This window comes from Danio rerio, chromosome 1 (assembly GCF_049306965.1).
Source record: "Danio rerio strain Tuebingen ecotype United States chromosome 1, GRCz12tu, whole genome shotgun sequence".
NCBI lineage: Eukaryota > Metazoa > Chordata > Actinopteri > Cypriniformes > Danionidae > Danio > Danio rerio.
In genome coordinates, this window is record NC_133176.1 from 57565343 (window position 1) to 57593060 (window position 27718).

General features: G+C 38.4%; 1 protein-coding gene across 3 annotated transcripts; it reads right to left on the reverse strand.

Moving 5' to 3' along the window:
- Window positions 1–3637: 3637 nt before the first annotated feature.
- On the reverse strand, window positions 3638–26640 carry rfx1b (regulatory factor X, 1b (influences HLA class II expression)). Of its 3 annotated transcripts, none has more exons than XM_021477399.2 (18): window positions 26527–26640; window positions 22178–22500; window positions 16463–16560; window positions 16310–16378; window positions 16112–16167; window positions 15692–16016; window positions 13467–13648; window positions 13095–13214; window positions 12898–13019; window positions 12697–12815; window positions 12507–12616; window positions 12281–12432; window positions 10034–10131; window positions 9796–9945; window positions 7470–7678; window positions 7186–7339; window positions 7072–7117; window positions 3638–4464 (listed from the first exon to the last, which is right to left on the reverse strand). In XM_021477399.2, the coding sequence occupies exons 2-18, from the start codon at window positions 22476–22478 to the stop codon at window positions 4310–4312; spliced, it is 2466 nt and encodes an 821-aa protein (XP_021333074.1). In that variant the 5' UTR covers window positions 22479–22500; window positions 26527–26640; the 3' UTR covers window positions 3638–4309. The 3 variants fall into 3 exon arrangements, with proteins under 3 accessions (XP_021333074.1, XP_021333071.1, XP_073762318.1); XM_021477396.2 differs by having other exon boundaries at window positions 16310–16381; XM_073906217.1 differs by lacking the exons at window positions 22178–22500; window positions 26527–26640 and adding an exon at window positions 18917–20594 and having other exon boundaries at window positions 16463–18127.
- Window positions 26641–27718: the final 1078 nt, after the last annotated feature.

Consider the following 27718-nt stretch of genomic DNA (forward strand, 5'->3'; position numbering starts at 1 on the left):
TATTTTTACAAAATTGTTTATCTTTTTTTTACTTCGTTAAAATAACTTGCTTTTTAGTATTTTTAGATTTTGTATTATTTATTATTATTTGCATTAATAGCATACTATTATTTTTTAAAATGGGCTTATATTGTTATTTATAAATGTTTTTAATCAGCTTTAATCTTGACTTTATTATAATTTCAATCTTAGTATTTATTAATATACTAATATTATATATCGGATGTTGTCTGTGTATTATTTTTGCACTGTTATACTATTTATTAATATTAGTTATAAATTATTAAAATGATAAAAATTATATTAAAATAATTTTGGTAATTTTTTCAGTATTATTTATGAGCTATTGCAGTATTAAAGGTGCACTATAATGAATATACCAATATACCAATGCATAGTAAAATTATCAGACATCAGTGTGTGGAAATGGACATACCATGAGCCTCAGATACCATTGTTTACTTGTCATCATGTAAATTCCTTGAGTGTAAAACCCTGGTGGACAACGGGCCAATCAGAGGACAACACAAACTGTAATGAGACTCATGGGCCACACCCTTTTTATTTGCATGTAACAGTACTTTAGGTCGTTTATCCGGACCTGACGTCATAAAGAGAACACACTCGTATGCAGCTCTGAAATCAATCATGCACATCTCTGGCTGCGTTTGATAACCAACAACATCCACTACTGGGAAAACAACAATACTTACCCTCTATTAGTTATTTTAAAGCTTATATTTAACTTACTAAGCATGTGGAACATATATTTAGAAAACGCAACTGCATGTTGTTTACTGTGTTACTGAGCAATGGCTGCACCAGACGTGCTATAGGAGGCAAAATGCAAGATTTACAGATTATACATTTATTCAGCTCCCCTCCGAGGAGGCATGAGGCAAGTCTTATTGTATCTTTTGTTATTTTATTATGTTTGTTGTGAAATTTGAAGCATATGTTTCAACAAACGTGTAGAATTGCGTCAGTGGAACTGTCATCTGTGCATGCAGACGATATTAAGTCCTGGCTGTGCTTTCTTTGACTTTATAGCTTAAAAATACAATGCAACACATCTCCATCAGCCTCTTTGTCAAGTTTAGTTATGATTTAGTATTTATCCACATCTTATAAGCAAAATAGGTTACTATTACTGGGTTATTGGGTTTATCTTTGTGAGTTTCTTTGAGTATTCCATAGAGTAATAAATGAGCCTTCAAAACCATTTCTGGAGATTTGGTAAACTTACCAAAGCCATAAACCTACTATGTAGATATCAGAGAACAAGTTAATATATTAAACCAATGCAGTAACTCTAATTTTTTATGGGCTTTTATTTTATTTTAGATTTAAAGTTCTACTTGAAGGCAGTGAATGTGTGTGTGTGTGTCTAACAAACACAAGACATCTGAACGCAAAAGTTTTCTTAAAAGCTTTTTTTTTGTTGTTTCTTTTTAAAGGGACACTGAACTTTGAGGCACAATCATACAGCTTTTACATCGATTTCTGCTACAGGTACACTTCAAATAAGGCCATCATGGTTTCAACAGTACAAGATCATAAAACTATATCGTACATTAGCATAATTACACACCCGAATAATTTTGCCCAGCTAAAATGAGACCGTTTGCAGCAACTCTTATGATACAATTAAAGAAACACTGATATACATATTGGAAAAGCTTGTACTGAACGAGTGTATTCGTAATCATCACTGACAAATCTGTTTTCAATAAGCGAGGAAACATCTGTGCCATTTAAGCTTATTTCAACTCATCAATACTTTTGCAACAACACACTCGATGCGCTACCAAAACCACTATAATTAGATACTTAATATGCATGAGCTGCACCAAGAAGCGTCCAATCACAAAACATGTCATCTTTGCTAGTGAACGTGTTGAAAATATGTTGTTGCGTGTTGTTGTTGATGACACGAAAGACAGATGAAATGAAGGAAATGTTTACACAGCACTGTTTTATTATATTCTTCTTTAAATAAACATAAATAGGCATTTTGGCCAGTATTTTCCCAACTTTAGCTATGTTTTTATCCACCTATGTTTATGCGCATTTTCGAATATTACATAAAAAATACTTCATGATGCGCAAACATTTTTAAAAAATGTGCGAAAAAAAAAAAACGGATACACTTTTTATCCAATAAGACAGAATGGGCAGAAACTACAATGAAAACATTTTTATCAATTATATTTCCAGCATGCGCATCAACAACAAAAAACAAAAAAAAACACAAATTCCAATTTTTGATATTTGGCACCAGTTTATCAGAAAGTGACGATTTTGCAACAAGAAGCATCCAATCACAAAACATGTCGTCTTTGCTAATGAACATGCTAAAAAGAAATGAACAAATTGTGTTCAACTACATTAGTGATGTTGTTGATGACATGAAAGACAAAATGTCTACACAGCACTGTTTTATTGTAGTTTTCATTAAATAAACAAAAAATAAGCATTTTGGCTTGGATTTTCCCAACTGTAGCTATGTTTTTATCCACCTACTTCTATGCGCATTTTGAAATATCACCTAAAAATACTTCAAGATGCACAAACATTTTTAAAACTGTGCATAAAAACTTATGCGCACAACTTAGTACAAACTTTTGCATAAACTACGACAGAAAAATATTTACCGAATAAATTTCCATCATCCGCATCAAAAAAACTAAATTCCAATTTTCTTTTTGATATTTTGCGCCAGTTTATAAGTTACGATTTTATTTTCTTTGACTCATTGGATGTAATTGGTGCTTTATTCGCAAATGTTTCGTACAATTTCCAGTATTGCGCATTTTAATTAGCATCTTTCAATGGAAACATAGCTAACGTTGTTTTGAGCATTTGAAATGACAACATGGTGCAATGAATCATGTAAACACAAATCCATTAAAACAACAACAAAAAAGCGATTATTTATATAGTGTCAGTAGATGTTGTCGTCATGTAAAAAATGCATGTTTTAAAATGCATAATTTTTTTAAATGCTTAATTAAAGAAAATTATGGATAAGCCCGCATTTGGTATACATTCATTAAAATTTATTTAAAAATATATAAGAAATGTATATTTTCTATAGGCAAGCCTATGCGCATAGACCAAAATGGTACGTTTTATTTAATTGAATGTAGCACTACCAGTCCTACTGCACAGCACCCAGTCTGAGCTGGGATCAAATCTGCATTTCTTTGTATGGGAGTCGGTTGCTCTAACCAGGAGCGTAAAGACTATAGTCTCTAGTGTTTGTCACTAGAACACCTTTAGAGGTCAGAGGAGTGAGGTTTACCTGCCTAGCACTCACTCCCATCCCGGACGAGCCCCCAAGTTTCCTACTGGTCATACTGCACTCAGCCTGATCTGAGCTGGGATCGAACCGGCCATTCTTTGTATGGGAGTCGGACTCTAGCAAGAAGGCTAAAGACCATAGCCTCTATTGTCTGTCGCTAGAGCACCATTAGGGTGAGGTTTACGTGCAGAGCACTTCGCTAGCTGGCCTCCGTTACATGAATGTGCTTTTAATTAATATTCTGAGATGAATTAAATGGGTATTATGAACATTAACACAGCTCACTCCTCAAGACTTTCAATATGAGATTTCCAAAAATAAAAAACGTAAGCATTTTAATGATGGTTTTTGACATTTATTTAGACGTTTATGGATCTCTAGCATGAATAATCCTCTGAAGGCACATTTGATCCATTAGCATTACACAATCAAATCAAAATAATGCGCTGATTATAGTATATATATATCATATTCGTTATAATTAAGAGAAAAACAAAATAACCATGGAAGAAGGACATGAGAAACGCTCAAGAATATTAATGAGGAACAGGCCTAGATAAGGTATGATTGGCTTTGGCAAAACAAAATGGCAGCATGGAGACTCTTAAAGGGACAGTTCACCTCAAAATAAAGCATGTCGTCAATGAAACACTTGAGTTTTTGCTACAACATGAGCGTGAAAGCTTACACTTTTGGATGAACTGTTGCTTTAAAAGTCAAGACACAGGACACACATGGCAGCTTTGATTGATAAAGGGGAAGGCAATGAGTGAGTGTGTGTGTGTGAGAGCATAATTAAGGCATGTAAATGTAACTGTTGTCTACAAAAAGCTTCATCGGATCAACCATACAGCAGCTCTGAGGCCTGATTCACCTCATCCGGTTTACAGTGAATCAACTCAATTTCCTCTAGTAATTCACTAAACTGAAGACTGCATTTAGATGTAAAAGTGTGTGTGTGTGTGTGTGTGTGTGTGTGTGTGTGTGTGTGTGTGTGTGTGTGTGTTAGTTCTGTGTGCTGCTGTTGTTAGTGTAGAGCTCTGTTCTAGCCAGTTTAACCGGCGGCTCCAGCGACTCCTCCAGAACCACTGCGTTTACTGGAACAGACATGTCCTGATCCTCGTCCGTCTCTTCCTCATCCTCCTCCTCATCTTCCTCATCTACACACACAGAGACAACAGCCAATCACATTTACTCATACTGCAGCACCCTCTGTCTTTATGTGTTGTTATTGATCCACTGGATTGTTCTTGATGGTGTTGTCATGGGGTTGCTAGGGTGTTGCTATTGGCTACAAGGATCTTGTTGGTCACCAGAGGGTTATTGTGGAGTTGCTAGGGTGTTGACTACTGTGGTCTTGGTTGTCACCAAAAAAGTACTTTGGTGTTGCTATTGACTACTAGGCTCTAGGTTGTAACCAAAGGCTTACTATGGGGTTGCTAGGGTGTTGCTGTTGACTACTGTGGTCACCATAGGGTTACTATGGAGTTGCTAGGATGTTGCTGTTAACTGTTAGGTTGTTCTTGTTCATTACAAAAGGGTTACTGCGGGGTTGCTAGGGTGTTGCTATTGACTACTGTGGTCTTGGTTGTCACCAAAAAAGTACTTTGGCGTTGCTAGGGTGTTGCTATTGACTACTAGGCTCTAGGTTGTAACCAAAGGCTTACTATGGGGTTGCTAAGGTGTTTCTGTTGACTACTGTGGTCACCATAGGGTTACTATGGAGTTGCTAGGGTGTTGCTGTTGACTGCTAGGTTGTTCTTGTTCATTAAAAAAGGGTTACTGCTGGGTTGCTAGGGTGTTGCTATTGACTACTGTGGTCTTGGTTGTCACCAAAAAATGACTTTGGGGTTGCTAGTGTGTTGCTATTGACTACTAGGCTCTAGGTTGTAACCAAAGGCTTACTATGGGGTTGCTAGGTTGTTGCTGTTGACTACTGTGCTCTCGGTGGTCACCATAGGGTTACTATGGAGTTGCTAGGGTGCTGCTGTTGACTGCTAGGTTGTTCTTGTTCATTACCAGAGGGTTACTATGGGGTAGCTATTGACTTCTAGGTTCTTGGTGATTACTTTGTGACTGCTAGGGTGTTGCTATTGACTACTGTGCTCTTGGTGGTCACCAGAAAGATACTATGGGGTTGCTAGGGTGTTGCTGTTGACCACTAAGTTGTTTTTGTTCATTACCAGAGGATTATCAGTGGGTTGCTATTGACAATTATGTTCTTGGTGATTATTATGGGATTGCTAGAGTGTTGCTAATGACTAGTAACCATAAAGAACAACCTAGCAGTAGAGAATTACTATGAGGTTGCTAGGGTGTTGCTATTGACTACTGCTTGTTTGTTCTTTGTGGTCACCAGAGGGATACTATGGGGTTTCTAAGGTGCTGCTAATGACTGCTAGGGTGTTCTCGTTTATTACCAGAGGGTTACTATGGGATTGCTATTGACGACTAGATTCTTGGTGATTACTTTGTGATTGCTAGAGCGTTGCTATTGACTACAGCTAGGTTGTTCGTTGTGGTTGCCAGAAGGTTACTGTGGGGTTGCTGTTGACAACTAGGTTGTTTTTGGTGTTCACCAGAGGGTTGCTAGGGTTTTGCTAGGGACTACTAGGTTATTGTTTATGACCTGAGGGTTGCTATGGGGTTGCTAGGGTTTTGCTAGTGACTACTAGGTTATTGTTTATGACTTGAGGGTTGCTATGGGGTTGCTAGGGTTTTGCTAGTGACTACTAGGTTATTGTTTATGACCTGAGGGTTACTATGGGGTTGCTAGGGTTTTGCTAGTGACTACTAGGTTATTGTTTATGACCTGAGGGTTGCTATGGGGTTGCTAGGGTTTTGCTTATGACCTGAGGGTTGCTAAGGGGTTGCTAGGGTTTTGCTAGTGACTACTAGGTTATTGTTTATGACCTGAGGTTTGCTATGGGGTTGCTAGGGTTTTGCTAGTGACTACTAGGTTATTGTTTATGACCTGAGGTTTGCTATGGGGTTGCTAGGGTTTTGCTAGTGACTACTAGGTTATTGTTTATGACCTGAGGTTTGCTATGGGGTTGCTAGGGTTTTGCTAGTGACTACTAGGTTATTGTTTATGACCTGAGGTTTGCTATGGGGTTGCTAGGGTTTTGCTAGTGACTACTAGGTTATTGTTTATGACCTGAGGTTTGCTATGGGGTTGCTAGGGTTTTGCTAGTGACTACTAGGTTATTGTTTATGACCTGAGGTTTGCTATGGGGTTGCTAGGGTTTTGCTAGTGACTACTAGGTTATTGTTGATGACCTGAGGGTTGCTATGGGGTTGCTAGGGTTTTGCTAGTGACTACTAGGTTATTGTTTATGACCTGAGCGTTACTATGGGGTTGCTAGGGATTTGCTCTTGACTTTTAGATCTTTGGCAATTGGTAAAGTGTTACTATTTGAAGTTGCTAGAGTGTTGCTATGGGCCTTCTAGCTGGTTATTTTATTATTAATATGGGAATACTAGACTGTTCTAGAAGGTTACTCAAGAATTACTACAAAGTTTGGTTTCCAGGCTGCTGAAGGTTGCTAGGGTTTAGCTGTCTAGTGTGTTCTTGTTCCTTGGTCTTACAGGAACCCCAAGAAACTGCACTCTAGCAACCACCCAGGACATTTTAGGGATCTCCAACACTGATGATCTTTTAAGCATTGCTAAAATGTCCTGTGTGGTTGCTAGAGTGCAGCAATGTGGTTTCTGTAAGATCACACTCAGAAGAACATCCAATAATTGCATGTTTTGAATGTGCATACCTTTATACCCATCCATTGATCTCTGACTTCTGTTCAGATTGGCAAACTGAAACAACAAACCCAAAGTTAGATTACTGTGTGACAGCATATCTGACAGTGTGCATCTGTGTGTACCTCTGCCATGACAGCGATGGGTGTCTCTCCTTTGGCCTGTGCGACTCTGTGCTCAATCAGGTAGTACATGTACTCATCATACAGCAGTCTGATCAGATGAAACGAGCCGAAACTGGCCGCGCTGCGCAGGGTCAGATCCCGGATCACCATAGAACTACAGAACACACTCTCAGTGAGCTCAGGATATAGACAGACACAAGCACAGCTAATGTAGCATGTTGTGCATACGGGTCCACATTATATTAAAACCAGTATGTACATCAGACAGCAAGCAGCCATGTCACCTGTAGAAGCTCCATTTGAGCAGGAAGAGTTTGGCTGCTTTGGGGAAAGCTGGGCTGTTGGTGTATGGCTTTAACACCAGCGAGACCACCTCGTTCAGCCATGCAGCCCACTCCTCCAGAGAGTTCTGATTCTGCAGGGTTTGTTTAAAGTCGCGCTCCAGCTGCTGGACCACACCATCCTCACAGCCACACACCCACGAGGCCTGCTCCTGAACACACACACACACATGGGTTGTTGACGTGACGTTGCAGTTTTGACAGTCAAACATGATAGAAATGTATATAATTAGTTGTGTCATCATTTAAAATGCGGAAAATGGGAGATAGGAGATGTTCAACTTCACTCTCATGTTCCTCAAACCACGCTGTCACCAGTCTTGCTGTGTGTATTAGTGCATTATCATCCTGATACACACCATCGCCTTCAGGATACATTGTTTGACCCATTGGGTGCACATGGTTCCCAGAATGGCTCAGCAGGCCTTGTCAGTGACCCAGCTCCCATCTAGCACAAATATTGGGTCTAGAACAGGGATGTCAAACTCAATTCCTGGAGGGCCCGACCCGGCACAGTTTAGTTCCAACCCTGCTCCAACACACTTTACCTGCAGGTTTCAAACAAGCCTGAAGGACTCAGTTAGTTTGATCAGGTGTGTTTAAAGGGTCACGAAACACCAAAAAACATTTTTTGAGCTGTTGACAGTCGTATATGTGTCCCACACTGCTTAAAACACTATTAGGACACCTATATTTCACTAAAAAGTGTAAATTGGTTGTTTTGGCGTTATTTTAAGCAAATTCGTACTTCCGGTTTGAAACGAATTTTTGAAGCTGCGTCACGGTCATGAGATAATAGCGTGTATTCCAGCGTGCAGACTGGGCGTCTGTGACATTACGTCTTACAGTGTGATGCATTAATGCATGAGTAAAGCTTGGTTCAAACCAGTCAGCGTGCTCTATTGTGCAACTTCATTAATATTCATTACTGTCACAGTGTTTAGACGACAGAGACGCCACGTTGTGTTGGCAAAACAAGCGTGAAGTGTTGCTTTTATAGTTTGCTGCAGTTAAGTTTTGTTTTCATTTTCTCTCTGTGAGAGCTCAGAGTCACGTGTGGATTAAAGTGTACGCGACGCTCGACAACAATAACTTACGTGTCTAAGGGGGATTATTGTTTACCTGAGAGCTGTTCTCATCTGCAAACGCTGAGATCCGGATTCGCTTGTAGTATTCTCTTAATAAAGACGTGGCTCTAGTTGCTGGTGATTGTCCTGTCTCTACAGATTTGGTAAGTGAGCGACCAGTGCTCTTTGTTTATTCAGTTTGTTCGTATCAACCTACAATAGCACCGAGTGTAAACATGTTAGCACTACAACCAAACTTTTACCTCGTGTAGGATCTTCACCGCATTTTGTGACCGGAATAACACACGCGGCTTTTTGACACTACTTGCTGTGTGCATCTAAGTTTCTGGGAAATGCGGAGTTTTTTTTCTCTCATTCGCCGTGCGGTATCAAACATTGCATGAAAAATACACGCTTAGAGCAGTTCATCGAATCAAATATCTCGTTTGTCGCGAGGGACATGAATGAATTCCCTGAATGAAAGAGCCAAACTGCAGTTAAAGTCCACCATTTAATAATTTGGCAAATAATTCAACTACAGATGTCCATGTAAACACAGTCACTTTGTTCCCTGTGTGTGTATTTTGACTCTGAAATTCAGCGCGTGCGCAAATAGACACTCCCACACCATCCCTCTTTTCTTTCTCCGACACTCCCCCCTAAACAAAGCTAGACGCGCCCACTTTTCTGACTTTTTCCAAAGTAGAGGTGTGTTTCATGGCCCTTTAATTAGGGTTGGAACTAAACTCCAAGAGTTGAGTTTAACATCCCTGGCCTAGAGAATGCCATGATATTGCAGCTCAATCTATCACTGATCCTCCCCAATGCTTTACTCTGGGCATACAGCAGTCTGGGTGATTAACTTCTTTGGGGCTTCTCCACACCGTAACTCTCCCGGATGTGGGAAAGACAGTGATGGTGGACTCATCAGAAAACAATACATGTATCATATGGTACACAGCCCAAGATTTTCCCTGCTTGCACCATTGAAACCAACGTTTGGCACTGGCACTAGTGACCAAAGGTTTGGCTGTAGCAGCCTGGCCATGTATTTTCACCCTGTGGGGCTCCAGACGAACAGTTTTCATGGAGGTGCACATTTAATTCTGCAGTGATCTGCGCCGCTGTGCTTTTATGCTGTTTGTCAGGGAATTTGGCATTTGGTTTGGAGTGGGAACCCTGAATAAAGCGAGCCTCTTTACCTGTACATTAGTGAAGTCGACACGGTTGAGGTCGCTGAGCATCTGTGTGATCTGAGCTGTGTTCTGCAGGACGGCTCGTGCTGCCTGAGCCAGATGATTGAGGGATGTGTAGCGCCGCAGAGTCTGAGCGAACGCCCCGGCACACAACTTCTACACAACACAAAACACACACAGCGCTAGTATGAGTGTACTAAAATAAAGGAGGAAGACCAAGGAGATCTGTGTGTGTGTATCAGACCTTGATGTTCACCATCTCGTCTGGCATGATGATCATGGCGTTGCTGAGCCAGCTCTCCAGACTCTTAGCAAAATTACGGATGGCTTGAGTTAAGGCACCTTAAGGGAGACAGAGACAGAATAAGTCAAAATAAATAAAGGTAAACTAAATGCTACTACAACCAAACGGCTAAACAAACACAGATATTGTAAAACATATTGTACAAAAAGTTGAGCTCTGTTATAAAGTCAGAATGGATGGAGTTTAATACTTGTTGTGTAATTCACTATGAATAACGTTAACATATGGCTCGTTTACACTGACTGGTACAGTACTGTACGGTACGGGTCACCTTTATCAGGCTTGTGTTTCCACTCTCGCGTTTGTCCTTTTCTAAAAGGATCAGATGTTAGAAATACTTCAATAATCATGCGCACGTTATTATCATTAGCTCAGGAAGTTCGTTATTTCAAATATAGACGCGCACACAATCGATCGCAAGCTTCCTGGAGAAAGTGAAACAGCATGCTATTTTAGACGGGCCCGTAAAACAACAACAGGACACGGCAGATTTTGTTCTTTTTGGCTTTGAGGCTCTTCATCAAGACAACGACAAGGTTTGTTTGAGCTTGGGTCGACCATGGCTTCTGCGAGTGAAGTATCTCTGTAAACCAATAGCGTTCAGCTGCGCGTCTAGCTCCGCCTGTTAAGGCTGATTTATACTTCTGCGTCAAACGCCGGCGTATGCTACGGCGCTGACGCATAGCCCTTCGTCGCTGACGTACACCTCTCAAAAATTGTAACTACACGTCGCAACGACGCATAGTGTAAGCTCTGTGATTGGTCGGCTTGGTAGCGCTGATGAGTCTGGGCGGGACCGAGAGCCGCGCGAATAGCGCGAGCTGGACACGAGCCCAATGGAGCGATTGTTTACAAGTGTGGAGTCCCGTGAAGGAGCTCCGGATGGAAAGTTTTGTATTGTGTTTACCTCATAGTTAAAGTTGTTGCACGTCCGCCGGTTCCTGCCTCAAAATAAGCGAGTTTGAGCCACTTGTACATCCAGGAAGTGTTCAATAAAAGCAAAACAGCAGCGAAGAAACTCGACACAGAGGAACATTTACACTTCACTGCCCACTAGCGTTTCAGAAGTGTTAATTCAGACCAACAGAGACAGCGCGCAGGAGTATAAATGCACAGCTACGCGTGTTGCATGCGCCGTGGGTCACGCCGGTCACTTGACGCAGAAGTATAAACCAGGCTTTAGGCACCCTTTGCAAAAGGTAACCAAAAAGTGTTGACGTGCAGTTCGCTTCTTGGTACCTTTTGACAGTGGAAACGGCCATAAAAGCGTACAGTACCGTACCACTCAGTGGAAACGGGCCAATAGTGTTTGTGGAATTCACCTGGGATGGAAGTTTATACAGTTTGTGTCATACCCTGGGAATGAAGTGTAGTGTAACTCTCCTGTTATGATGTTAATGTAGAGTTGTGTAACTCATTAGGTTTGGAGTTAATATAGATGTGGTTTCCTAGGGATGACGTTAAGGAAGAGTTGTGTAGCTCAGTGCTGAGAGAGTTAATATAGAGTTGTGTGATTGCCTAGGGATGAAGTTAATGTAGAGTTGTGTGATTCTTCAGGGATGAAGTTAGTGTAGTGACGTGTAACTGCTGGGATTAAGTTAATATAGAGTTTGTGTAGAGTTGTGTAATTCAAAGTGGAGAGAATTTGAGTTGTTGTATTTATTGGGTATGTAGTTTTATACAGTTTGTGTAGAGCTGTGTGTGATTCCCAGGGGATGAAGGTAGTGTAGAGTTGTGTAACTCCCCTAGGATGAAGCTAATATGAAGATTGTATAGATGTGTGTAACTCATTGGGGTTGGAATTAATATTGAGTTGTGTAACTCACAGGAGATGAAGTTAATATAGTTTGTGTAGAGTTGTGTGATTCCTTTTGAGTAAAGTTAGTGTAAGGTCGTGTAACTCGCTGCAGAAAGAGTTAATGTAGAGTTGTGTAGAGTTGTGTAACTCGCTTGGGATGAAGTTAATATAAAGTTTGAGTAGAGCTGAGTGGCTCACTAGTAGTGGAGTTAATATATAGTTTGTGTAAAGTTGTGTGATTCCCTAGGAATGACGATAGTGTAAAGATGTGTAACTCATTGAGGATGGAGTTAATATAGAGTGTGTAGAGTTGTGTAACCCGCTGGTGATGCAGTTGATACAGAGTTTGTGTGATTCCCTAGTGGTGCAGTTAGTGTTGTGTAACTCACTGGGGATGGGTCTCAGGACATCAGGGATGAAGATCCCCACTAGGCTTTGGTACAGCAAGTTGTCGCATTCGCGGGTCCAATTGATGATGGGCTCATATTTACACAACAGAACCAGAACTGACTTCGGCAAGCGCTTCTCTGATTCTTCATGACTGCAAAGACAAGCACAGTCGTCAGAGAGACACAAAACTGTGTGCTAGTTTGTGTGTTTGTGAGCAGTTCTCACAGGTCCAGTGCATCCGAGTTGCTGGTCTGTCCTTCACTGAACCTCCAGAAACTCTTCCACAGCGTCTCCACAAGAGTGAACTGCAGGTTCACCATCACATCCAGAATAGCCTACGAGTACACGTGCACATTATACACACAAGCTCCTAAAGCAGACACACACCTGATATCCTGAGCGCACACACACTCACCTCACAGTGCTCTCTGTAGACCAGCTGATACACGTGCACATACTGAGGAAGGAGTCCGTCCGGCAGAGATTTCCCATCATCTTTCAGTTCAGGGAATTCTGGCAGACGGCGAGAATCACCTGAGACGCAACTAACAAATGTCATATCCTGCACTCACATGGATATCCTGTAATCCAGAAGGCACTTTCATAATGATCTTACCCAGGAACTGCTGATACTGGTGAACCTGGGAACTGATGTCTGATAGCCCCGCCCCCTGCTGATGCCCCGCCCCCAGACCCATTCCATTGGTCAGGCCCTCCATCTTCTGCACAGGCTTTATCCTTTTTGAAGAGAACACACTGTCAATCAAACTAACAACAGCAAGTGATTATCAACACACACACACACACACACACCTCTGTTTCTGTGAGTATGGCTGTTGTCTCATGGCCAGGTGCTGCTGGTCCTCTACCAGTCTGTGCAGGGGCGAGTTGCTCTTGATCCGAAGGCCATAGTAATGGTACTTGGAGTTCCCTCTGAAACAACACACACACACACACACACACACACATTTGATTGTGCATCTCTTTGTGTGAGGATTTATCGTAGATCCACATGTATATGCATGTGTGTGTGCATGTATGTAAACTGTGAAGAGATCATTTTTATGTAAAATTCTAAACCAATGAGATTTGAGTGTGGGCGGAGCTAGCCACTATAGTGAATATATTAAAACGCAGCATTGAAGCTGTACTGCAGCACAGTAGCGGTGGACAGTGTGGCTGTACCTGGTGCCGAGACGTCTGGTTCTGAGGCCCATGAACACAGAGCGGATGAGTTTCCCGAAGGAAGCGGCGTTCACGGGTTCCAGTTTGGTCTGCTGGCAGTGCAGGAGGTAATGACAGTATAGAGTACAGCGAGGAAGACTTACTCCTTCTGCCGTCTCATAGTTATCCATCAGCCACTGCACCTGGAGGTAGACATAAAACGGGTTTAAAGACTTCAACACCCATAATGCACTTGTGATTTCAGCTTTGCATGTCAAATCCAGATGTGAATAAAAAATTTGCACCAGCACAACATTTCAGTGAGAAAAGTAAATAGAAACATAATGTGGATATCATCAGGAGTTGAATTCCTAAACTAACTTCTTTTTTAATGGTATTATTGAAATACTATTTATTTAGATTTTTTTAAATCAGCTTTATATTTGTGTATGTATGTATATATATATATATATATATATATATATATATATATATATATATATATATATATATATATATATATATATTTTTTTTTTTTTTTTTTTTTTTTTTTTTTTTTTGTGATTTTGATTATTTTAGGTAATTTTAGTACTTATTTCAGTTATATTTAATAACTTTAAATTGCTAACAGTAAAAAATATATATACATTTTAATTAGGGATGTCCCCATCAGGTTTTTCTGCCCTCGAGTACAACTCTGAATCATTTGATTTTCACAGTTTGCTATGGCAGTGTTGTCATCATCAACTTTATAATACCTAATACATATAATACCTATGTCAAGAAAGATGTCACACTCTATGCCACTGCATAACTGTAGATGTGTTAAAAAATAATGAGAATATATATATACACACACACACACACACACACAGATAGTCCTCGTTGGGAAGGTAACTTCCGATTTTGATCGCGTCTGAAACCGTGTGATCTGGCCCGATATACGATCATGTAATTGGATCTGGACGTCCCTAATTTTAATACATACAATTATTTAATTTAATTGCCATTCAAATTTTTTTTTATAGTTTTACTAATTTTGTCGTTTTTATTTTAGTAATTTTATGTGATTCTGATTTATATATTTATATATTGTTATATATTGTTTTTAAAAATATATTTAGCTTTGTTTATTTATATTTAGTTTAAAGTTCAGATTTTTATAGTTTTACAAAGTTTTTTGCATTTCAGTTATTTTTAGGGCAACATTTCTAACATATTTTTATTATTATATATTAGTATTATTTTCACATATTATTTCTATTTTGTATTTGTTAAATTTGTTAGTTTTAATAATGTGTTAATAATAATATTAATAGTGCTTCTCATTTATATATATATATATATATATATATATATATATATATATATACATTACATATACATATATATATATATACATATATATATATATATATATATACATATATATATATATATATATACATATATATATATATATATATATACACATATATATATATATATATATATATATATATATATATATATATATATATATATATATATATACACATATATATATATATATATATATATATATATACACATATATATATATATATATATATACATATATATATATATATATATATATACATATATATATATATATATACATATATATACATATATATATATATACATATATATATATATATATATATATATATATACATATATACATATATATACATAGATATATACATATATATACATAGATATATACATACATACATATATATATACATACATATATACATACATACATATATATACATAGATATATACATACATAGGGCTGCAGCTCTGCACGGTTTTGCTCCATCCCTAATCAAACACAGATGATCCAAATAATTGAGGTGTGCAAAAGAGTCTTGAACACCTTAAATAGTTGCATAAGCTGTGTGCTTGATTAGGGTTGGAGCAAAACCCTCCAGGAGCCCTCCAGGAATTGAGTTTGAGATCTACGATTTAAAGGAACACTTTTTTAGGAATAGGCTCGTTTTAAAATGTTTTGATGCACTTCAGATGTTGACTCCTGTGTATAAATAGGCTCATTTTACAGCTCCCCTGGAGGTAAACAGGTGAATTTGAACATTTTTTACTACACTCAGCCGGGTCCGACACATTTAGCTTAGCATAAATCATTGAATCTGATTAGACCATTAGCATCTCACTAATGACTCAGTTTAATTTGAATCATTCACAACAAATATACTCACAGTTGCAGGCGATGCGCGTGTGTTGGGTGAGAAGCTCTGGTTTCCTCCAGGACCTCCGCCAAGCATGTACCCCCCTTGAATGACATAACTGCCAACCCCCCCACTGCTGACCACACCCGCTGCTGAAGAAGACCCTCCAGCCACCACGGTGATGCCCGCTCCGCCCTCAGAAAACAGTCCTGCCCCGGACGTCACTGACACCGGCTGAGAGCTGGACGGGGACGTGACCTGAGAGCCCGTGGTGGAAGACGCCTCATAGTAGGTGACAGAGGGCGTGGTCTGGGAGTAGAGGGCGGAGTCTGGGAACTGGTAGCTACTAGAGCGACTGAAGCAGAGAGAGATGAAGAGGGTAAAGAGTAATGTTTTCAGGAGTAAAGAGGAGCTGAATCTATATGCAGTGAGATCTGTGTTGATGCTCACATTGAGCTGTTGCTGTAGTCGGCGTCTCCCTCCACAAATTGACTGGAGAACACATGCTGGACATGCAGATGCAAACCAACATCAGCTTTAGCAGACTTTAAAAAGACTTTCACACCAAATCTGTTCTTGCTTATATATATATATATATATATATATATATATATATATTCTTTTTTATGAGTGTGGGTGTGTGTATACCTCAGGTGTTATGTGTAGATTACTGACCCCCAGTTGTCCACTCTTGGTTGTCGCCTGAACTACTGACCTCTGCTGGACACAAATAATCTCAGTTATGATTTTATCAGATAGACACAGCCCTGACACATGTATAAATGTGTGTGTGTGTATTACCTGTGCAGTCTGAACCTGCTGCACTACCTGTGTGGGAACACCAGTCTGAACCGCAGGGGGAGAGTTTGATTCAGAGTCATTGGAGTTGAGAGAACCCTCTGCACACACACAATATAAACAGTAAATCACTATACAGCATGATCAGATTGACAGAAAAAACACATTTGCATATTAAGGGTACACCAAGCGATTCTTTTGCAGTGGTTATGAGCTTGAAGTTGCTGAGACTTTTATTTCAGTGTGTTGATGTTGAGCTCCGGCTGGGTCAGTTGGCGTTTCTGTGTGGAGTTTGCATGTTCTCCCCGTGTTGGCGTGGGTTTCCTCCGGGTGCTCCTTTTTCCCCTCACAGTCCAAACACATAGCAATCTAATGGTAAGAGGGGTGTGGCTAAGACGTCAAACTGACATCATCAGAGAATGAACTAATCCAAACACAGAAGCAAATGGTCAAAATTTAATTAAAGATTACTCAAAAAAAAAAAATTCAGTTGATTGATTGATTTCACGAATTAATTATTCACCTAAAAAAAATGTGCTACCAAAAACATTAAAATGCTTAATTTCACACAAACTTTAAGAATTTTGATACAAAGAAGGCCCAAAAACTAATTTATTTAAATTAGAAAACCACGTTTATCAACACAAAGCTGAAGTTACCTAAATCATGACCTCATTAACATAAGACCGCCCACATTTACATATTAATTTCCGTTTTTTGCCTATTTTCTTATGGCGCCATTACTAATTTCGTGGTTTCATTTAAAATGACAACATATTTACAGTTATAAGACATCATCTACATGTGAAAATCATCTTAAAGTCTGTATGAACCGGAAGCTACAACTGTTTTTTCTTTTCGTATTGTGACGCAGTTCCTAAAGAAAGGGTATATTAAATGAGGACACAGTGGGTGTGGCTTATTTTTTTCTATTGCAAGCTGATTGGATGAAGTAGGCATTTTATTCAGAAAGATGGTGAAAAGAACAGACTCCTCTGTTTATTACCAAAACTGACAGTTGAAGGAGGCGTGGCTAACATAGTTATACCCAAAGCACCTTCATGACAAGTAATTTCACTCAGTAGCCATCTTTGAAACGCCTCTTAGGCAGTATGCTCGGGCCTTCTATTTGAATGGGGAAACATCAAATTCTCCAAAACTGCTTGCCAAGCGTACAATTAAATTTCATATTAGGAATCACCAATAAAATTAAACAACAACTGACCCTTTAGTTTCATTTCTAAACGTCCGAATCAAAATCTTCAGAAGCTCACGTCTGGTCTGAGCCCCTCCCCCGGAGTATCATCAGTCTATACCGATAAATGTTTGACTCCTGTACTAGAAGGCGGGCTTCATTTGCAATATAGCGATCAATGATTGGCTCCTGTACTTCAAGGCTGGCTTAATCACCATAATGACCGTTGCACTTTTCCCTATTCAATATGATACGAGTGACATGTCTTGTGTATTCTATAGTCTTTGTTATACCCCAGTGCCACAGACTGACCTTATCTGAGGATTTAACTGAAAACAATCAAAAAGTGCATTTTCAGATTGCAATAAAAGATTACAAGGGCAAACTATACTTTTTCTTCTTAATGGCATGCACAGATGAATTGTTCACCACAAAACATTGATATGAGTGAACAAAATTACTAATAAATAACCCTGACTACTGTACTTTATAAGGTACAGTAGTCAGGGTTTCTCCAGGTTTCATTAAGTCAAATTTAAGACCTTTTTCAGACTATTATGAATAAGTTTCAGACTTTTACAGGGCTGAACACTAGGCAATTTTTCTAACGGTTTTACCTGCCTCATTAAAAAATAAACCAAATTTAGTCATTTATTAGCCACATATTTTATATAATGAGTCAAAACAAGCAAACTCTAGTTATAAACGTGCACTTTTTTTTAGCATAGCGTTAAATTAACAAGTGTAACATTGTTAAAAGTATATTTATTATGCATTCTGTGTGAAAAATCAAAAAGATTTGGATTAAGTACATAAGACCAGTTCAAACGAATGTGTTTCTGTCATAAAAGGTTACATTTAATACTCATTTATTAATATATTTCATGCCTATTTATAAATATTATGTCCGCTCCCCCGTTCTTCTGTAAATAGTTTTGGTAGAAATGTAAGATTATGTAATGGCATATATTCCACATGAGGAATTGTGTAATTGCTTTAAGTCTTCTTTCCCTGATTAGTGAATTTAATTTGGAGAAGTTGCTGTTAAAATCTCTAACAGATGTTGTAAATCTCTTTGCAATCAAAACTTAAATACAACAACAGCAACAAAAAATATTGCGGCTGATTGCTGGAGATTTTACATGGACATAGGGAAATTAAGACCTCTTTAAAATTATTTAAGACCTCCAACATCACAATATTTCAGCAAATTTAAGAATTTTTAAGGCCTCAAATGTTGTTTAAAGGACTTTTTAAGACACCCTGATAGTCAAAACAAAGTTTAAAGATCAAGTTTTAATTTTTAAGTTCAAACTATTTGATTAAAACATTGTAAAAATACAGCAAAAGTGTAAAATATGGGCATTTACACTACTAAATCTAACATCTTCCTAAATGTTTGCGTGTGTAAGAGAGACACACATACACACTAAGAGGAAGACACGCTGAAGAGCAAGATAAAGAGACAGAAAACAGAAAAAGAAGGAAACACGTGATGAACCACTCTCACAAAAGAGGAAATAATGACTGTGCAGAGAGGAAGATGCGTTTAGCTCACTAGAAAACCTACAGGAGGAAATGAAAACAAACCAACAGTTCAATCCAAATGAGCTCAAATCCGCTGCTTATACTTACGGTAGAGCACTGGATCGAGACTGTAGAGACAGCTACTGTAGAACATGATGTAAACACACACACGTCGAGCCACTGGTCTTTATATCAGGCTCTTACGGTCGGCCTTGAACAATTAATCTCCACAGATGTGGCAAGAAATCTCTGGTTCAGGTAAACACGGGTATCAGATAAAGAGATTGAGCGAGGGAGAAATAAAGCTGCGGACGTGTGTGTGATTTACTCTACCTGTGCTTTCTATTTAGCTCCTCACTCCCTGTTGTTCAGTTTATTGCTTAATTATACTCTGATCTTGGAATCCTTCAAGTGTTTACAGCTTAAATAAAGGTGCTTTTGCTATTGTATTTAATGGTATAGGCTTTATACAACTATACACTTGTATGGAACTATATGCTTCTATAAAACAATCACACTTTTTTTCTTTCAATTTTTAGGAGGAAAAGTCAACATGATTTTCTGCAGATATTTATGCTGTTTTAACAATGTATACATGTATGTGCAATTGTGCAAACAAATAATAATTGAAGATACACTACTATTGAGTTTTGTAAGACTTTGTACAGTTTTGCGTTTTTTAATACAAAGCTACATTTTCAGCATTTTATAATCAGAGTTGAAAATCATTGTGCTGCTTCATATTTTTGTGAAAACTGTTTATATACACTCACAGGACACTTTATCGGTACACCTGTCTAACCACATGTTGATGTTGATTTCTAATCAGCCCATCACATTGCAGCAACTCAATGCATTTAGGCATGTAGATGGTCAAGACGATCTGCTGCAGTTCAAACCGATCATCAGAATGGGGAAGAAAAGAGATTTAAGTGACTTTGAATATGGCATGGTTGTTGGCTGGTTTGAGTATTTCAGAAACTGCTGATCTACTGAGATTTTCATGCACAACCATCTCTAGGGTTTACAGAGAATGGTTTGACAAAGAGAAAATATCCAGTGAGCGGCAGTTCTGTGGGCTCAAATGCCTAGTTGATGCCAGAGATCAGAGGAGAATGGCCAGACTGGTTCCAGCTGAGAGAAAGGTAACATTAACTCGAATAAGCACTCGTTAAAACCGAGATCTGCAGAAGAGCATCTCTGAACACACAACACGTCCAACTTTGACGCGGATGGACTACAGCAGCAGAAGAGCAAACCGGGTGCCGCTCCTGTCAGCTAAGAACAGGAAACTGAGGCTAAATTTCACACAGACTCACCAAAACTGGACAATAGAAGATTGGAGAAACGATGCCTGCTCTGACGAGTCTACGTTTCTGCTACGACATTCGGATGGTCGGGTCAGAATTTGGCATCAACAACATGAAAGCATGGATCCATCCTGCCTTGTATCAACAGTTCAGGCTGGTAGTGAGGGTGTAATGATTTGGGGAATATTTTCTTGGCACACTTTGGGCTCATTAGTACCAATTGAGCATTGTTCCAACGCTACAGCCAACCTGAGTATTTTTGCTGACCATGTCCATCCCTTTATAACCAAAGTGACCATGTGATTTATGACCATTATCTTAAACTGGTTTCTTAAACATGGCAATGAGTTCACTGTACTCAAATGGCCTTCACGGTGACCAGATCTCAATCCAATAGAGCACCTTTGGGATGTGGCGGAACGGGAGATTCACATCATGAATCATATATATATCTTTAAAAATCCTTTGTAACATAAAAATATTTTCTTTACTGTCTTCTTTATTCTTCTTTATTCAGTTTAATAAATCATGGCTTAATAAAAGTATACATTTTACATATTACAACCCCAAATAAGAAAAAGTTAGGACAGTGTGGAAAACGCAAATAAAAAAGAAAGTAGTGACTTCCAAATTTACTTTGATCTGCAATGAAATGCACACAAAATATTTTATGTTTTGTCCGGTCAACATTTCATTTGTAAATATACACCCTTTCCTGTCATTCAGACCTGCAACACATTCCAAAAAAAAGTTTCAACAATGCAAAACCACATTCTGCACACATTACAAAGTCCTGGCTGCAGAAAAAATGATACAGGTACTTGACTGGCCTGCCTACAGTCCTGACCAGTCTCCAATAGAGAATCTGTCAAAATGTGACAACAAAGACCCAGTACTGTTGCCCAGCTTGAGATTTGTTTGCAGAAAGAACAGAACAAATTGATTTACTGTTCCAACAGTTTTTGAAATGTGTTGCATAAGCGTTGCGTTGCAATGCGTTGTTTATTATGAAAATAAAAATCATGAGGAACACATGATTTTGACATCATATTTGCTGTATTGTCTGCAATGAAATACAAGTCTAAAACAAATGTAGAAATAACTACTTTCTTTATTTATTTGCGTTGTCTATATTATCAACTTTTTCTGATTTGGGGTCGTACTTAAATCTGATCATTTTTTCTAAGAAACTACTACAATTTTGTCATTTGCATTAATTTATTTAGTCGTTTTACATTTTTATAGCCACTATAATGTTATAATGTCTTCATTTTAAACTTTACATTACTTAATAAAGCTGCCGTGGTGGGAAGTCTGTCCACACACACACACACTCCTCCAGGACGCTGAGTAGGCAGTGCTGTCATAACAGCTGCCAATTAGAGCATTACAATGTTCAGTCATCAGAAAAACACGACTATATGTGTGTGTGTGTGTGTGTGTTTGTGTGTAAGTAGAAAGCCCAGGCAGAAGGTGTGTGTAAGTGTGCATTAGGAAGTAACACACTGCTGCTGTTGCGTGTTTATTTCAAGGTCTTTCTATTCAGGGAGTGAGACCTAGAAAGCATCAGGTGTCTGTAGGATCACATTACACACACACACACACATTCATACATGCGATGCACAGAACACCAGTCTGCAGATGCACTAGCTGTGATGCTGACTATGTAGTGTGTAGTGTGCTCACCAGTGACTGTCACAACAATGTACTGCTGACTGCCGTTTCCAGTTTGAGAGGCGGAGCTTTGAATCTCTCCTGTGACATACTGCACTCCTGGAGAGGGCGTGGCCAGGACCGCCTTCTTTTGAGTGGCAGGGGGCGTGGCCTGTGCTCTGATGATGGAGGAAGCCGATCCTTGAGGGTTTTGGATGTCGGAGAGAATTTGAGAAGTGTTTTTCTGCTGGCTGCTGGATGTGGCATTTGTAATGCTGCCCCCTTGTGTCTGGGAGGGTTGAAGATCCTCGGCGGTGTAGCCTGAGGATGCCATGACGACAACTGCACAAATCCCTCTGCAAACAGAAATGAAGAAAAACGCAGATTAAGACATGGTGGATGTCGAAGGCACACAGGTTTATGTCTTTATATGTTGTGTTATAATTGAGAAATGGAGGAGATTCTTACACACAGGGTTCGCACTCTTTCATAGACAGCTGATTTGAGGACAAATCAAGCACACATCGCCAGCATTTATAGTGACATGACAGTCCTAACTGTGCTTAACAATTCACATACACTAAATATTCACATTAAAAAAAATGTCATTTCCAAAATAAACTGACTCTTTTAAAGAGTCATGTTGTGGTTTTTGCAGAACTGGTAATATTCAAATGAACTTTCGGAAATATTTCTGAAATGTGCATTATTATGGTGGCTTGAAAAGCAAACATATTGTTATCTCACGTAAACTTCTTATTTTTCTTCTTCTATTTTTAAAGTGTATCTCCTACTAAGCCTTTCAAGCTACATACTTCAAACTTTTGTCAAACTTTCAAACTGGTCTGACTTGGGTTGCTATATCTTTTCAAACTGATCAGACTTTGGGTTTTCCGAAAAATGACTCTGACAATTCTCTCTTTGTGAGCTCATAACTCTGCATCAGACTGTCCTACAGACTTCTAACTGGGCTCATTCAACTCAGTCTAGCCAGCAGCCAATCACTGATGACCATTAAACTTACTAGCCACTCCCTAGCAACAAATTTCAGCACCCTAGAACTGTCCCATAGACTGTGACAAGCTATTCTAACACATGCTTAGTTTTAACATCCTACTGACATGCTAATTTTGCTAGAAACATGCTAGCAACACACTAGTGACATGCTAGTCATGCTAATTCATGCTAACAACATGCTAATTCATGTTGGAAACAAGCTGATTCATAAGAGAATCATGATAGTAACACACTAGAATCATGTTATTAACATGCTCATTCATGCTAGAATCATGCTAACATGTTAATTCATGCTAGAAACATGCTAGTGTGTGCTAATTTATGCTCGAATCATCCTAATAACATGCTAATTCATGCTAGAAACATGCTAGTAACATGCTAATTCATACTCGAATCATGTTAACAACATGCTAATTCATGCTAGAATAATGCTAACATGTTAATTCATGCTAGAAATATGCTAGTAACATGTTAATTCATGTTCGAATCATGCTAATAACATGCTAATGCATCCTAGAATCATGCTAACAACATGCTAATTCATGCTAGAAACACGATAGTAACATGCTAATTCATGCTAGAAACAGGTTAGGTACAAGCTAATTCATGTTATAATTATGCTAATTCATGCTAGAATCATTCTAATGTATGTTAGCAACTGTCTAGCAATCACTCAGAATACTTTAACAACCCCCTAGCAACACCTTAGCAACGACCTAGCAATGCCTTTGCAACCACTCAGAACACCCTAGCAAGCACCTAGCAACACCTAAGCAATGACCTAGAATACCATAGCAACACCTTAGCAACCACCTAGCAACGCCTTAGCAACCACTCAGAACACCCTAGCAACACCTTAGCAACCACCTAGCAAGACCTTAGCAACCGCCTAGCAACACTTTAGCAAGCACTCAGAACACCCTAGCAACTGCCTATCAAGAAACATGCCAATCTATACTAGAAACATGATGACATATATGTATATATCTATGCCGACTGTTTCAAACTTCATAAAAACTACTTCAGTTATTTACACATTAAAACCACTTTAAACTTTCAGACTTCACCATATAGTTTGTCCTAAAACTTTGATATCTAGTTTGTCATAGTTCTTGTACGAGTATTTTGGAGCTGCTCTGTGATCCTTAGATAAGTTTGTCTGTAAAAATGTTTATTAAATGAACAGCTTCTTACTCTGAACGGATTCAAGTCAAAGTTAAAAATAACTCCTAATATTCATAAATTGCAGTTGTTTTCTCTGCATGTAAAACAAAACCCGTTCTCTTTCCCTGTCAGGCGCACATAAATCCTCTGCGGTTTTGAGCTGGCTGAACTTGTTTAACAGTATTCTGGTTTTGCCTCAAATTAGAGGTAACAGACGGCTCCTGCGTGCCTTGTCTTGTGATGACAGCATGCGCCAGTTCATATGAAGTTACTTTTGATGGAGGGAAAGTTTCCCAATGAATCTTCTGACCAGAGTTAGTGAGAAAGGCATTGTGTTCAGAACAACTCAACATTATTGAAATAATTTCCAATAACAGAATCAAAAGGGCCTGAATTCACTGATATGAATGACTTTAATTAATAAATAATTATAATTGAAGTATCCGTTATCAGAACATGCTGAAATATAATTTAAATATGCTGAAAATTTTACATATATGCTCTAATTTTAATGGAAAAAATATTATAAGCACAACAGTTGTAGCCACAATTGGGATCATTTTACCTCAGTAACATAAGATTATTCATAATTATTGACTTATGATTATTTATACGATTAAGTCTATGAGCAATTCCAACATTATGGATGTGACATTTGCAGTAAAAACTCAAAACATAGCCCCCCTGAATTATTATTCCGCTTGTTTATTTTTTCCCCAATTTCTGTTTAACAGTGAGAAGATTTTTTTAACACATTTCCAAACATAAAAGTTTTAATAACTCTTTTAATTTCCAAAATAGTAATATAATTAAAATCAGCAAACAGTAGACACTTTAATTGCTCATAACTAGGCCCACACGGAATCTGCACCCGTAGAAATCTGCAAATTTCAGCCCATCATTGAGTCTATTTATTTAGTTGTGTGTAAATGTCTGTAAACTTAGATTTATTAAGTTTTTAAATTAATTTTAGTAATAATAGTGACTAATATGAAAATGTTTATATGATTTACTTACAATACAATTTGTAAAGTAATAATAGATATGTAGATATGTGATCGACATATTGTATGAGAAACGTGCTTTATTTGCCAAATAAATGCATCTAATAGAACTTAAGCATTTAAAAATTATTACTTTTTTATTTCATATAATAAGTTTTTAGTTGTGATACTCCCAAAATCATTCTGTATAAATCCGCAGATTTTTTTACTATAGTCTACACAGAAATAGCAAAACATCCCAATGTTTAACCTCAGAAGAGTTACAAAAATCAATATATTTGTGAAATACTAATGACATTTCTTACAAATATAATAAAAAAAGTTGTTGTTTTGAACATTTTAAGACAAAAAAGTGGCATGTTTACCACATTGGTACCACAAAACTAATGTTTTCCTACAGAAGAGATTTAAAAATCTATATTTGGCGGAATAGCCTTGATTTTTCAATCATATAACAAATAAAAACGCGTTATTTTGACCAAATGTCATTTTATCTTTAAAAAAAAAACTTATTTGATATGCTCTCAGACATTTATAAACTAACAAATCCCGAAAAATTTCTGTCAAGCGGTCTGTTTATTTATTTTTTTTATCTTAACAGTGGCTGTATATACATAACTGGACCGACATGTGTCAATCACGCCCTTAACACTCCCCAAAACCACGCCCCTCTCCAAACCACGCCCCCTCCACTCCCTCCGCGCTGGAGCTGATCTGGCACACATATGGCTGATCGACGACTCCCTCGACAAAGTTTTTAACCCCCTCAGAATCCAACCACAGAGAGTTTGGACCACGAAACGTCAGCGTTGCACCGACAATCGCGTTAAACAAACTCCAAACAAGCAAATCAGCGGGGAAAACACGACAAGTTTGACTGTCAAAAGTCGCGATTTGACATTTGATCCTGAACTACTCGCCCGTTTCAGTCATCAGTTCAGTTTAACACGCTCCTGACGTCACGGTCCCCATAAACAAACAACAAGAAGTAAAAGTCACACACACACTCTCACGTTACAACACCCGCCATTTTGTAGCGCTCAGGCAGATTTGACATCGTCATAACAACCGCCAGCGCGTGCGAGAGGCGCGGGGTCGAGTTAAAGCGCGATAAAAGAGGAAATCGAGCCCAGCGCACTTCAGCACTTGAAACACAGAAACAAGAGCAGGCTGCGGGAAATAAAGTTGTTCCTTCACCTTTCTCCTCTTGTCGGGTGGTCTTAGTTTGGCGCGGAGTTTTATTTTCTTAATGGTTCAAATTGTTGTTGATTCTCGTTGCTGGGTTCTTGTCGCCACGACTACCGTGACTATGGCGCCTCGTCCTCACCGGGGCAACTGTTGCTACCCACCCGTCTAAGCACCGCCCTCTTGTTTAGCAGCGATTGGTTGACTGTTGCTAGAAGGGACGCAGCTCTGGCCGGAAGTTAACGAGAGTTATTTATATTATTTATTAAATCACCTATTGTATTGTGTTTTATTAACATCGCAGCCTATCACACGCCTAACACTGTTACTTATTGTAACGTATAAATTGTAATTTTTGTTGTATAGTGTCACAATAATTATGCTGTGTTGATGTGCGCATGCGCAGCAGCTGTATCCTTGGTAGACTTTACCCGATTGGCTACATGTCGCCAAGGGAAACGGTCTTCTCTCTTCCTCATTGGATGAGGCGGGTGTCTGTAACAATCCTACGTTGTGATTCGCCAGTAGTTGCTGTCAGTCGTGTTGCAGCATTGCGCAAGAAGTACACGCCCACTTTGCGCTCATACATTGGACCATATTGCTGTCAATCAAATGTCATGTTCAGCGTTAATGAGAGGGTTTTTTAGGGAAATCTGAAGATTAAAAAGATCAGCACAAAAATTTAGCATATGTTGTATCAAAGTGTTTTGTTTATTTCTTCTCGAACTGAGCAAAATCAAATTTATAAATCATTACTCTAAAACAATGTTACTAAAACTATTACACACACATACAAACAATAAAGATATATGCTAATATTTATTATTACTGATAATTAGCAAATTTGTACGTATAAAAATATATAATAAATTAACACTTTATAACTTTTTTGTAAGGGAAATGTCATACATAAATACATATGTACAGTATAGACAGTCATGAAGATTTTTATTTATTTATTTATTTATTTATTTGACATGGGGATCACAATTACACCGGACAACCAAATGCATTTGTTTAAGTGTTTAAGCAAACTTGCTAATTCTCAACACCTGTCCACAGGAGGCTTGAAAGAATTGACAAAATAAAAATATAATAAAACATTTACACAACATTACAATTCTTTATATAAAATTACTGAAGCAAAGATAGATAGATAGACAGAGAGACAGAGAAAGAGAGAGAGAGAGAGAGAGAGAGAGAG